Source organism: Sinocyclocheilus rhinocerous, unplaced genomic scaffold (genome assembly GCF_001515625.1).
Source record: "Sinocyclocheilus rhinocerous isolate Xijiao unplaced genomic scaffold, SAMN03320098_v1.1 scaffold137, whole genome shotgun sequence".
NCBI lineage: Eukaryota > Metazoa > Chordata > Actinopteri > Cypriniformes > Cyprinidae > Sinocyclocheilus > Sinocyclocheilus rhinocerous.
Window position 1 is genome coordinate 38,320 of NW_015633537.1, and position 13,867 is coordinate 52,186.

The window sequence follows — 13,867 nt, forward strand, 5'->3', positions numbered from 1 at the left end:
GTTTGCTGCTGTAAATCCTCAAGCTCTTTAAAGTCTGGGGGATTCTGACTTGCTGTCAGTGATTGTATCGATTATCAGCTGGAAACAAATCGTTCTGAAAGTAATTCCAACAATATCGTTGTGTATTCTTAGAATTAGAACGATTTTTTTAAATGGTTATAGTTACCTTAGCTCTAAAAGAATCCTTAAAGGGGGGTTCAATGCTGTTTCATGCATTCAGAGTTGTTTACACTGTTAAAGAGTTGGATTCTCATGCTAAGCATGGACAAAGTTTCAATAAAACAATTTGGAAGTATGACATAGTATTTCTGTGCCAAAAATGTTACTTCCGGATTCGTACAAGTTTCGGAGAGTTTTTGTCGATCGTGGCTCTTCATGACGTAGACGAGGGTGGAACTCCTTATATGGGCAGCAACGGAGTGTCAGTTTTTGTGTTTGTTGACGAACGTTTTATAAACAAGGTCCAGTTCGACTCTGGATTTGCACATTGTTTGATACTGAAAGATGGAGCGGTCCCAGCTATAAAAGATCCCGGTCATGATTCAGAACTGCAGACGGTAAGTGAAACGGCATCAAATGTCTGTTTTGTTGGCAATCAGCGCTCAAGTGCTCGTCACTCTTTAGCTCCTAAAGAGGCGCGCCTCCAGGAGCTCAGCTTTTTCCGGAGAGAATCTTAAAGCTGTATCTTTCTTTTATAAATATGGTAAAACTAAAGACTTTTTGGAGATATGAAGGATGCAGTACTACTCTATAGGTACTCAAGATCAGGGGCGTGTCCAGGATTTTATACTTGGGGTGGCAAAGAGGGGGCAAGAGCAGAATGAGGGGTGGCAACTATAGATCAGTGTTTGTACTCCCCATATATTCTGTATATTCAACACCAGTGTTGGGGAGTAACTAATTACATGTAACGGAATTACGTAATTTAATTACAAAATAAATGTAAGTGCAATCTGTTACAGTTACTGTGAAAAAAAAGTGTAATTAAATTAGCCTACAGTTACTTATGAAAATGTTAACTATTACAAAGGGGGTTTTCACACAAACACGCACATACATATTTGATTAATTTATTTCTTAATTGCAGTGACTGCTCTAAAATACGAAGCACCAATGTTTCAGGAGTTTAGAACACAGAATAAGATGCATGCTTATTCGATAACTGTTTAATTTCCTATTTGGGTTTATGCATATGCTTTAAGATTAACTGATTTTTTCCCCCAAGGCATTGTTAGATGCCAGTGTTTCTTGTCAGCTGTGAAAAGATTTGATGTTAAAAACAGTATCATAGCTATCAAACTATTTCTTGTTATGATTTTAAACCTGTATTTAACCAGAACGATCAGAATTTAACCAGAAGCAGACTGATCTCGAAGTAAAAACGGTGCTTAAGTCTGATTTTGTAGTGGCTGTGCTTTAAAATTAAATGATTATAATCTTAATTCAAGTGATGCAGGCTTTTGAAAGTCTGCCAGTAATCAGTGTTGAGTTCTACTGTAAGGTTATCCCTGCCTGCTTTAAATGTTTCAAAATGATTAACAGTAGAAAATATTTTAAATTTAGAAAAGTAATCAAAAAGTAATCCAATGTAATCAGTTACATTACTTTAATAAAGCAATTGAAATAGTTACACTACTTATTACATTTTTTGAGCGGTAGTGGAGCACTCTGAGAGCGAGCGAAAACCAGAATTCTCCGACTTTCAAAAGATCCCCTCTTCAGTTAAAATCACGCTGCTCCGCTCTCAATGCACTTCGATCCCATGCGCTGCTTTGGGGTGGCAAAGCTCATTTTAAGGGTGGCAGTTGCCACCTCGTGCCACCCTTGTGGACACGCCACTGCTCAAGATTAATATGAGATTGGGTGAAACTGTGTATGTTATGCCCCCTTTAAGCTGAATTTTAAATGAAATCAAACAAGTTAAACATAAATAAGCATTTACTAATAAAAAAAATAATGTAGATGTTCACAAGTGACTTTTTTAAACTAGTTATTTAAATGAATACTTCCAATGACTTTAATAGTTTTAGGTAATTATAGATTAACTCACCGTGCCACTTAAATCTTGTTTAGTAACTAAGTAATTATATAGTAAGTAAATAAATATGTAATAAATAAAAAAATAATCATGCACCCATATTGATTTTTTTTTTTTTAATCAAATTTGTTCTCAAACAGACACATTAGTTTTCCTCTCTCGTGCTGTAGCTATATTTCTTGCTGCCAGTCACGTAACGTTATTCCCTCATTCGTCTATCCCTCTCTCCGCACATCACAACTACAGTCCCTGCATTATGGCGCTACACTCAAACACAAGTCCTGTATACGTGGCGTTCCTCTTTATTCTCAGCTATGTCTTTATAACCGCAGGCAGCGGACTATCTTCAGAGAGTTCATCCGGACTTTTAGCCCCTTACGATGAGCTCTATTACCGCGGGGTCAGGGCGTATTTTATGGAAGATTGGGAGCGCGCAGCGGAGTTCCTGGAGAAATCCATTTCCACGCGAGACAAGCTCCTGCAGACCATACGAAAATGTCACGACGAGTGTTTAACAGCAGGAGACGACAAAATCTCCAAACTAGGTAACTGCTAACTTTTTGTACAGATGCACAAAGTCTGTGTGCTCAATCTCCATCTCAGTGTGTGTGTGTTTCAATGACCTGGAGAAACTCATTCATTTACAGTGCTTGAAACAGTACAGTACTTTGTTCAACTAATGCAACAATACAAATCGATTTGTTCAGTTCAATGCATGTTATCACATCACATGTTAATGAATGTGTGTGTGTGTGTGTACCTGTTTTTCTATTCTGGTAGGGACTTAAACCTGAATACACACAGACTCATGGGGACTCGTGTCACGGTGGGGACCTAAATTGAGATTCCCACGGGTAAACAAGCTAATAAATCACAGATAATGAAGTTTTTTGAAAATCTAAAAATGCACAAAGTTTCCCGTGAGGGGTAGGTTTAGGGCTAGGGTTGGTGTAGGGCAATAGAATATAAAAACCATTACGCCTATGGAGAGTCCCCACAAGGATAGCTGACCAGACATGTGTGTGTGTGTGTGTGTGCGTATGTTTGTGTATGCATGCGAGGTGATATCAATCCCTATGGGAGTGAATGGCAATTGGATTAAACTATTGATTTAGTCTGGAGCAGGTAGACATACACCCAGTTGGCCAGACGAAAGGGGGAAGGGCCATCCACATTACTGCAGACATCTTCATCAATAATCCTTTTGCAGGTCGAAGCGTCTCTCCTGCTGCTCTGCTCCCAGTATCTTCAGACATTGAGTATGAATTTGGAACACTCAACCCTTACAACTACCTGCAAGTCACCTACTACAAGGTAAAATGACCAATCATAGTGTTTTAAATGTGAAATCAGGCAACACACGTGCAAGGGTCTGAGTAAACCTACCCTGGTCTGTTTTGTAAGTTTAAAATCCGTCTTCCTCCTTTATACAGTTGGATAAAATGGCCAAAGCAGCTTCAGCTGCTCACACGTTCTTTGTTGCCAATCCGAGTCACCTGGAGATGAGGAACAACCTCGAGAAGTACAGAAGAATGTTAGGAGTGAAAGAAGAGTCCTTCCAGGACAGAGAGAGAGAGAGCAGGAGCAACACTGGGTGAGTTCAACAGAAGAGAATCTGCAATCTGCAGATAAGTGTTTTTATTGTTAGCTAAAATGAAAAAAAATTTTAAAAAGTATTTTTGATAATTGAAACAAAATAAAATCTAAATATTAGATTTAAAAAAATACTTAAACGTAAAAAAAAATAAACAAAAATGATAACAGAAGAGTGTGGAAAAAATAACATTCAATTTATGTCAGACATTTTTATTATTTTACAGATAAACATGTCTCCTTTCTATTCAAATGAGGCTCACTATAGAATATGCCGGAGTCACAAAAATCAGCACCTCATTCAGTCAATGTTGCATAATTATTCCCAACAGAATGTTGTCAGTAAGGGATTGTTAAAGCAGTGTTTGTATACACTTCATACTGAACATTTCCAGCAGTAACTGTAGCCAGACGTTAACATTAAGTGTGAAATGTTTAATAATTTTGTGTGTAAGAAGCTTGAAGTCCTATTCTGAATTTTTACCACACCCTGTCTTTCATCATCTGAATCTTGAATCTTCCGAATTTAGTGAATCAGTGAAAACAACATATGCAAATTGAGGAAAATATCAGAAAGCCTATTATTCTTAGTGAATTTTCTTTGTGTTTTGCCTACATCTATCATGTACACATCTGTGCACCTGAGATCTCGATGAGTGAAAGCAGGTGCTTCTCTCCAGCACTGCCTGGTTTCTGGCTCCAGGATGTAGTTATCCACATGAACTGGGTGAGAAAGATCCGAACGCCCCTCCTGATGACCTTCATACACATAAAGTCATATATGCACCAAGCAAGGTGTTATCCCTGTTAATAATATGCGTTTATGTGTGAATGACTGTTCCTATTAGAGGAGCTATAGAAATTTGTACCTGGGATGGCAGAGCGGCACACCAAGTGTGTGTAAGCAAAGTAGAGAACAGAGTGACTTCTGAAGTACGAGTCCATCAGAACTTTAACAGTCTCCCCGATCTCATGTAACATGCCATTAATGGTGCAACACACTATTTAAACTCTTCTTTTTATAAACAAGTGAATTATTTGCAAATAAGACTGGATTCGACTATTCCTTGAAATAATCTGACTTTATACTACTAATAGTGACTGCAATCACTTGATAGACTTGGTACATAAACATCCTTTTTCACCTGCAGCTCTCTCATAAACGCCCTGAATGGTGTCTGGCTCCTCCGGAATGACCTGTGACGCCATCACACATTGAGCTCTGCACTCTTCTGTCTGCTTGAGCGTCTCGAACTAACTTCGACCAGGTCGAAGGGAGTTTAAATTGCAAATAGATGTTGAATGAGGGAACTGAAGATATATAACAGTGAAAGCAACAACAAGCTCTTCCCACAAGCAGTAAAATAAATTGATGTAACAATGAAATGTATATTCATTTTTAGGAGAGTTTTCCCCAGCACTCTCTTGGCTCTACTGACCTCACTTCCTCTCTGTAACTGTGGGTGACCGTGCCTATACTGTTGCTGGGTGAAATGGAGCAACTGCGAAAGGAGGCGGAGAGCCTGAAGGATGAGATTACTGTTAGTGTCAAGAATATGTCTGATAAAACTAAGATTTATTGTTTTTGGTCAAACTCTACAAACATCTATGTAACTTTACAGAATATCACAGATTGATTCTCAGTTCTAGATCAGCTGTTAAGTGTATGTTTTGAGCTCTACAGGCGGCTCGTAAAGCAGTGCAGGACCTTACGCTGCAGGATCATGTGGCGGGGACAGCTGTTGTGGGACATGTCCAGCTAAAGATCAGAAAGACATTGAGAGGACATCTGGCCAAAATCTATGCCTTGCACTGGGGGACAGACTCAAAGTAAGCGTCTATATGCAAATAAAAACAACTAGTCTGCAAGCACACCCAAATACACTCATTACACTTTATTTAGGCAAAGATAAGTGAAATGAATGATTATGTAAACAGATATATTCAAGGAGATGGATACACGTAAAAGATGTTCTTTATGTATGAATCAGATGTATCAGTAAGGTCGTTTAATAAAAGGAGGCTGAAAGGCTTGGAAGGGGATCAGATCTTTTGTACATGTTTTTTATTTTTTTATAGTAAATTTACTTGAGACCAACACTGAATTAACAGCTTTAGTCTTTTCATACCTTTATTTTTACATTTATGCATTTGGTCCAGGTGTAAAATAAAACCTCTTAACTTGGTGGTGTTAGAAATATTATTCACTAGGTGTGGTTCTATGTATTAAAATGAAGCTAATAAAATATCATATTAGAAATATCATAAATCTAATATAAATATTAGATTTAAAGTTACAGTTTAACTTAAAAAAGTGAAAATGAAAGTTTAGTACCAAGTTGAAATACTACAATTACTATAACTAAAACTGATATAAAATTAGTGCCTAACAAAAATGCTAAAATGAAAATTGAAAATAAATGCTAATTCAAAATGTTAATAAATACTATAATAATATAGAAATAATACTAAAATAAACCAGAACACTTATTTTCTAACCTGATGTTTCTTTTTGTCTTTCTCTCAGACTGTGTGTCAGTGCATCTCAAGATGGTAAACTGATTGTATGGGACAGCTACACCACTAACAAGGTACTGAAATGTTTTTCAATGTAAATTCTCTTAAGTCTGATCTTAGTCCTTGGCTACCAAAAATCATTCAGCCTATCATTACAATCTATCGTTATCTATTGTTACAGATGTAACAAATAACAAAATCTGTTGCTTTAAATTGAAGCTGCTGTCACATACATTTAAATGCAAATAATTTCTGGTGAAGGCTATTAAGAAAATCAGTACCTGCCAGTGGTCCCATTGTGTGCAAGAGGGAGATGTATTTAAATGACATGGAGCATGAAAGCAGGTCTGAGATGGTTTCAGTTCTTTCTGAACCTGCTATAGATGCTGGCTTATGCCACATATTTAATCATAAACCAAGGTAATTTTGATTTTATATATATATATATATATACATATATACATATACACATACAGTAAATCTTAATTCGTTATTTAGTTATTCATGAAAGTGTTCATATTTTCAAAATTTTAGTTGAACGGCCAGTGCAGACAGACATTTGGAGGCCATGAGAGTGACATCAACGCTATTGGGGTAAGAAAGCCAGCAAGCCAGTAATTAATCCATAACCACAGAAATATCGATTACTTACATTTTTAATGAATGGGGCTAGCTAAGGCTTTATTATTATTCGTTCATTAGGATTTGAACCCTTAATCCAACCCATGGAGCAGTGTTGTTTAGTATTATTTATATACTATTACAGTATTTATTAATATTTTCTATGTTTTTTTTTTGTTATAAAATTTGTTGAAGTTTTATTAATATTGTTATGTGCCTTTGTCCTTTTTATTAGTTATGAAATATTTCTATTTAGCTTTTTAATTTAGTTATTTCAGTTAGTAAGTTTTTCATCTAACATTTATATTTTTGATTTCAGAATTTACACAACTTTTATTTTATTTTTAGCAGTTTTAACAATTTAATATTTTTTAATAGTTTTAGTTTTAAATTTTTATTAATTTATTACAAAATTAATGTAATTTTTTTTAACTTATTGTTTTTTTTTTGTTATAAAATTTGTTGAAGTTTTATTAATATTGTTATGTGCCTTTGTCATTTTTATTAGTTATGAAATATTTCTATTTAGCTTTTTAATTTAGTTATTTCAGTTAGTAAGTTAGTAGTTAGTAAGTTTTTCATCTAACATTTATATTTTTGATTTCAGAATTTACAAAACTTTTATTTTATTTTTAGCAGTTTTAACAATTTATTTTTTAATAGTTTTAGTTTTAAATTTTTATTAATTTATTACAAAATTAATGTAATTTTTTTTAACTTATTTTATGTGACTATTTCTTCAAAGAAAAAAACTGTTGTTGAGGGGGTGATTTTTAGTAGTTTTCGCCTTTTTTTTTTACTTTTACTTTTTAAGTCATTTTGAGGCCCCCTTGGATGTTTGCAAGGTCCCCTAGTGGGCCCCGAACCCCTGGTTGAAAACCACTGCCTTAATGTATTTAACTTGTCCAGTATGTAGATTATCCCACACTGTTGGTACTACAAGCATGAAGGATGTTAAACTGTGCAGTTTGAGAGGTGTGGTTTTACTTCATTAGAGAAAGAGCAAAAATCCTATAGATTGAGAAAGGAACCCAAGCCATCTCTAGGGACCAGAAATACTTTATAAACCCGGGTTTGAAAGCAACCACTCAGAACAACTTCGAAACCACCAAGCAACTGCACACTAACAACCACTCACAACTCACAGCATCCACATAGCACACCCTACCATAAAGTGGCAGCGAGTTTCGCAGTATATTTTAAAAAATACATTTTTTTCTCTGTGTCATTTTTCAGTTTTTCCCCAATGGCAATGCAGTGATCACAGGTTCAGACGACGCTTCCTGCAAGCTGTACGACCTGCGTTCAGACCAGGAGCTCATCACATACCAGGACTCCAGCATCATGTGCGGCGTGACCTCCATCGCTCCCTCCTTCTCTGGAAGACTCATCCTCGCTGGCTATGACGACTTCAACTGCAACATCTGGGACTCGCTGAATGCGGAGAAAGTCGGTATGTCAGCGGAAAGAGATACAAGGATAAATGTCACCTTCAGGAGAATGATAGATAATACATTTTAGATGCAAACATATCCGTCTATTAATTGTAATAAAACTGTGTTTGTGCTTTACAGGAGTGTTGTCTGGTCATGACAACAGAGTGAGCTGTATTGGTGTGACACCTGATGGAATGGCCTGCTGCACAGGATCATGGGATAGCTTCCTGAAGATCTGGAACTAAGGCTCTGTCTCAAATGGAGGCAAAATCAGAATATGTCAGACAGGGTTAAATGCAAAGGGACAACTGAAACAGGACTATGGGATGTAGTTGTATAAGTAGGGAGAGAAAGCAATGTTTGTTGTGCCGTCACAACGAGAAAGATTGTGAATAAGAAGACCTCATTTAGAGATGGGCTGACCTGTACAATAATCTTGTCAAAGAAATCATGCAATACCAGAAAACTTGTTTTTCAGGGACTGCTAACTGCTAAAGTGGGCATTTACAAAGCCATTACCTATTTGGTGATTCGTGAGGTCATTTTTTGATAGGGTCATTAACAAATGGGTGTCACAGCATATTATCAATAATAGCATATGAAATAAGACTTTCAACACTAGTTGGATCAAGCTTACTGAGATCTAAATGCATCCTGTGCTATTAAACCTATAAGACAGAGGTTGCCAAAATAGTTGCACAAGATTGAATATACAATGACTTAAGTCTAACAAAGAATATTTTTACTTTTATAAAATGTGGTTTACAAACTATAGGCAGATTAATTAAGTTTTAGTGAGACCGTCTGATGGAAGATTCTTTTTTTTAAGTTTAGTGTTATTATTTGCTATTATTATTATTTTGATAGTGCACTGATAGTGTCATCTGTTTTTTCTGCTCATTCGGGCCAATAAAAAAATACGATGACAAACCTGACTGATTTTTCATATTACACTTTATAATCTCTCATATCTGATGAAATCGAAAACAAATGCATATATTATACACTATAATATACATACACGCTACAGTTTATGGGGTCAGTTTTACTTACTTAGGATGCATTAAATTGATCAAAATAGTGACAGTAAAGACTGCCTTTTGTAAACGTTACAAAAGATAACAAATGGGTGTCACAGCATATTATCAATAATAGCATATGAAATAAGACTTTCAACACTAGTTGGATCAAGCTTACTGAGATCTAAATGCATCCTGTGCTATTAAACCTATAAGACAGAGGTTGCCAAAATAGTTGCACAAGATTGAATATACAATGACTTAAGTCTAACAACGAATATTTTTACTTTTATAAAATGTGGTTTACAAACTATAGGCAGATTAATTAAGTTTTAGTGAGACCGTCTGATGGAAGATTCTTTTTTTTAAGTTTAGTGTTATTATTTGCTATTATTATTTTTTTGATAGTGCACTGATAGTGTCATCTGTTTTTTCTGCTCATTCGGGCCAATAAAAAAAATACGATGACAAACCTGACTGATTTTTCATATTACACTTTATAATCTCTCATATCTGATGAAATCGAAAACAAATGCATATATTATACACTATAATATACATACACGCTACAGTTTATGGGGTCAGTTTTACTTAGCAAGGATGCATTAAATTGATCAAAATAGTGACAGTAAAGACTGCCTTTTGTAAACGTTACAAAAGACTGCTTTCAAATAAATGCTGTTCTTTTGCACTTTCTACTCAAAAGAATCCCGGAACCAAAAAAAATTGGATCAGTTGCCACAAAAACATGAAACCGCACAACTGTTTTCAACATTAATATGTTTCATGAGCACCAAATCCGCATATTAGAAAGATTTCTGAAGACTGAAGTAATGGCTGCTGAAAATTCAACTTTGCCATTACAGGCATAAATAGCATTTTAAAATAGATTACAATTTAAAACAACCGTTTCTGTATTTTTAAATTAAATAAATGCAGCCTTGACAAGCACAAGATATATATATATATACACACACACACTGTCTCTCTATACATCTCAATCTATCTTACAGACCTCAGACTTTTGAACCGTAGCGCACAGATATCGGATAACTCTTTTGATGTTAAAAATAGTTCAGATAAATTAGTAACAATGCTTTTAAAAAGATGTGGTCATCCGAGTTAAACATGAGTGAAGAAGTCTAATTGGCTGACAGTGTCTATTTTTCAATAATTGCAGGGCTGAAAGTAGTGGTATATCTTCACCACTAGACATGCTTTGTGAACAGCTGGTATCAATGACAAAGACTGAGATCTATTCAGGTTTTTCTGAAAAACAATGTCATCCAGTACATTCAGATTAAAAGAAACAACTCAAATAAAATGCAAATTTTATTTACATTAAAACAGTGTTTATTTACAAAACACACAAAGAAACAGTAAAGATAAGAAAGAAAAAAAAAGAATGATCATGTAGTTTAAGGCTTAAAACTGTATTATATACATAGTGTTGGCTGGATTTATCCTGGTCTGCTCAGTTTGTCTCACTCGTTCTCCTTGTTAAGTGACAGAATCAGAGCTCTCCTGTCCATCTGGCTGATTCTCTGTTTTTCTGGGGTGGACACTTTCAACTTCATCTGAAGAAAGACATGAAGATCCATTTAGAGTTTGAAGGTGCAACAGATGAAAATGACTGCATAACACTCTATAGCTAAATAAGCACTGAGATTCAAATATAATCAGTGACTAATAACTGTGTGATTACCTGGGAGTTGCGGTCTCTGGGTGAATTTGCCTCCCTCAGGATCTGCAGAGGCGATCCGCCCTCACCAATCAGAACTTTTTCTGTAACATTAAACAAGTAAATAACCTAGTTTATAACCACTGAGAAAAGTGCATACTTGGAAAAAATAAAAGATGAAATAAAAATAACTTGGATACACTTCAGATTTATCATTTTGTTAGTCTTCGATCCATTACTTTTAACGTAAGAGCAGGTGCAGACATTTATAAACTCTGAAATCAACAAGTTTTGCCATCATCTGCCACAACTTATTTTAGCTGTACAAAAATGTTGATGCTGTGTGGTGAATGGACACACACTCACCTCTCGGTCTCTGTTTGGCACGCACAACCATGTTGTTATTTTCATTTGTGGCTGTGTTTTTGGTGGAGAGTGGTGAGGACATGGATGTTTTTCCACACACCTGTACCCCCCTCGCTCTGACTCCAGTGGTCCCGAAGCCCACACCCAACCACTGGGGTTTAAAAATGGCCTGACTTGGGCTACGGGTGTCAAACTTCAGACAACGGATGCCGGACTGGACCGTTTCAACCTGGGTGTCAGTCACTGGGCTGGATTTGCTGGGGGCAACAGCAGGTTGAGGTGTGGGAGGTTTGCTCTCTTCTGGCTGCTCATGGCTCGACTCTGGAAGAGCAGCATCCAGCTAATGGAGGAAGGACACACATCAGTCAGTCCCTCACAGCATTCAACAGGATGGAATTTTTCTGCTTGCCAAATCAGGCCAATAGTTCAGATTCCTAACTGTACTGAAATTTTCACTGGTCCCAAAACAAACAAAAACATCCATTTAACTATCAATTTAAAATGCATCTTTTTTTTATTATTTTCATATTTTTTTAATGAAATTATACATTTTTCACAAATACAAACTAAGATGTCAAATTATTATTTGTAAATAAATTTAATAACTTTGAAATGAATATAATTATTCAGTGTATTTAAAAAAACTAAACCAAATAAATTATATGCATATCAAAGGCATAAAAATGTAAAATGTTAAAATGTTTTTCACAAATATAAAATTACTGCAATTAAATGATTTTCAGTCATTTTTGATTTTAAAGTAGTCTCTAATGCTCACCAATCCTGCATTTATTTGAACATGTATACATATATAGCATATAACTAGACTAAAATAACGGTTCTCTATTTAAAATATTTTAAAGCTGAATTTTTAGCAGCTATTACTGCAGTCTTCAGTGTGACATGATCCTTCAGAAATCAATCTAATATTCTGATTTGCTGCTCAAGAAACATTTCATATTATTAATGTATTAATAATGTATTATCAATCTATAAATATTCCACTTTTTTCAGGATTCTTTGATAAATAAGTTCAAAAGAACAATTTATTTGCTATAGAAATATTTTGAAACAAATGTCTCTGCTTTCACTTGCGATCAATTTAATGTATCCTTTCTGAATGAATATATAAAGGTCTTTAAAAAAAAAAAATAATAATAAAAAAAATAAAAATAAATTGTACTGCCCCCAAACTTTTTAACGGTAGTGTACTATGAATATATACAGAAATTATGAACTATTCCTTTAAAAATTTAGAAAGAAACCCAAACAGACAGTCTTTCAATAATCCCAAAAACAAACCTGTTCTTCAGATGTCTGGGACGGGACCTCATCTGCCTCCGAGGTCACGACAGCTTCAACAACAGGAGTGGAAGTTTCAGACTCTGTGGATTGTGGTGGGACTGAGAAGAGTGCGTAGGAGTGATCTTCATTCGCTTGGCTCTCAGCAGGAGGAGTCGTCGTCAGAGGATGTTCCTCCAGAGAAGAGGAGTAAATGCCTTCATCAAAAGAACATCATTTATTTGCTATAGAAATATTTTGAAACAAATGTCTCTGCTTTCACTTGCGATCAATTTAATGTATCCTTTCTGAATGAATATATAAAGGTCTTTAAAAAATAAAAAATAAAAATAAATTGTACTGCCCCCAAACTTTTTAACGGTAGTGTACTATGAATATATACAGATAAATTATGAACTATTCCTTTAAAAATTTAGAAAGAAACCCAAACAGACAGTCTTTCAATAATCCCAAAAACAAACCTGTTCTTCAGATGTCTGGGACGGGACCTCATCTGCCTCCGAGGTCACGACAGCTTCAACAACAGGAGTGGAAGTTTCAGACTCTGTGGATTGTGGTGGGACTGAGAAGAGTGCGTAGGAGTGATCTTCATTCGCTTGGCTCTCAGCAGGAGGAGTCGTCGTCAGAGGATGTTCCTCCAGAGAAGAGGAGTAAATGCCTTCACGACAAGCAAGAAGACTCAAACTGAGCTCTTTTCTTAATGATGAAGCACCAAGCAGCAGAGCATCCTCCGCCTCTTCCAGCGAGGTCTCAGCATCCACCTCCACCAGCGTGCCTCCAATCAACACAAATGGGCTGCTGCACATGGAGCCGTAGCCCTCTGAAGGAGAGCACAGCGCAGGGGTGGACACAGCATCTGTGTGTCCGATGAGGGTGGAGGAGTTCTGGGATTTTACCAGAGGAAGCAGAGGATCTCTGGGACCGGCGTCATTTTGCTGATTCCTATTGGGCAGGCGGTGGTGTTTGGTAAAGGAGACCGGAGGAAGGGGAGAAACAGAGTCGCCAGACTTGATGTCATTGAGAAAGAAGGTGCTCAGCCGCCGAGCAAGAGACGTGACGCTCACTGTAAAGGAGACAAAGGAGTTTGAGCTTGAAGAGTCACGACTGAAAATGGTTCATCCATGCACGCGTTTTTAACAATTCTCAAAATATATATAAAAAAAAAAAACACTTTGAAAACCAAGGCCATTAAAAAAAGTGCACTGCTGCACTCTATACAGAAAGGATTGAGCATATACAGGGGCGGTTTCTCCATTAGGGCGATTGGGCGACGCACCACCAAAGCGCGAAAGGG

General features: G+C 36.2%; 2 protein-coding genes across 2 annotated transcripts in view; one reads left to right on the plus strand and one right to left on the minus strand.

Annotated features, from left to right (window-relative positions):
* Positions 1–5,091: 5,091 nt before the first annotated feature.
* On the plus strand, positions 5,092–9,000 carry LOC107744305 (guanine nucleotide-binding protein subunit beta-1-like; the record flags this gene model as incomplete). Its single annotated transcript, XM_016557877.1, has 7 exons — positions 5,092–5,172; positions 5,316–5,461; positions 6,159–6,232; positions 6,330–6,331; positions 6,683–6,742; positions 8,006–8,222; positions 8,344–9,000. Coding segments are annotated over 7 exons (687 nt in total), but the record flags the coding sequence as incomplete, so codon positions are not given.
* A 1,612-nt stretch (positions 9,001–10,612) lies between these two features.
* The window catches only part of LOC107744306 (uncharacterized), a 4,745-nt gene continuing 1,490 nt past the window's right edge, over positions 10,613–13,867 (minus strand). Inside the window, exons 4-8 of the mRNA XM_016557878.1 lie at positions 13,232–13,636; positions 12,574–12,770; positions 11,272–11,611; positions 10,930–11,009; positions 10,613–10,801 (exon numbers count right to left, since the gene is read on the minus strand). Coding sequence (XP_016413364.1) covers positions 10,709–10,801; positions 10,930–11,009; positions 11,272–11,611; positions 12,574–12,770; positions 13,232–13,636 — 1,115 coding nt within the window. The 3' untranslated portion in view covers positions 10,613–10,708. The remainder of the gene's footprint in view (positions 10,802–10,929; positions 11,010–11,271; positions 11,612–12,573; positions 12,771–13,231; positions 13,637–13,867) is intronic.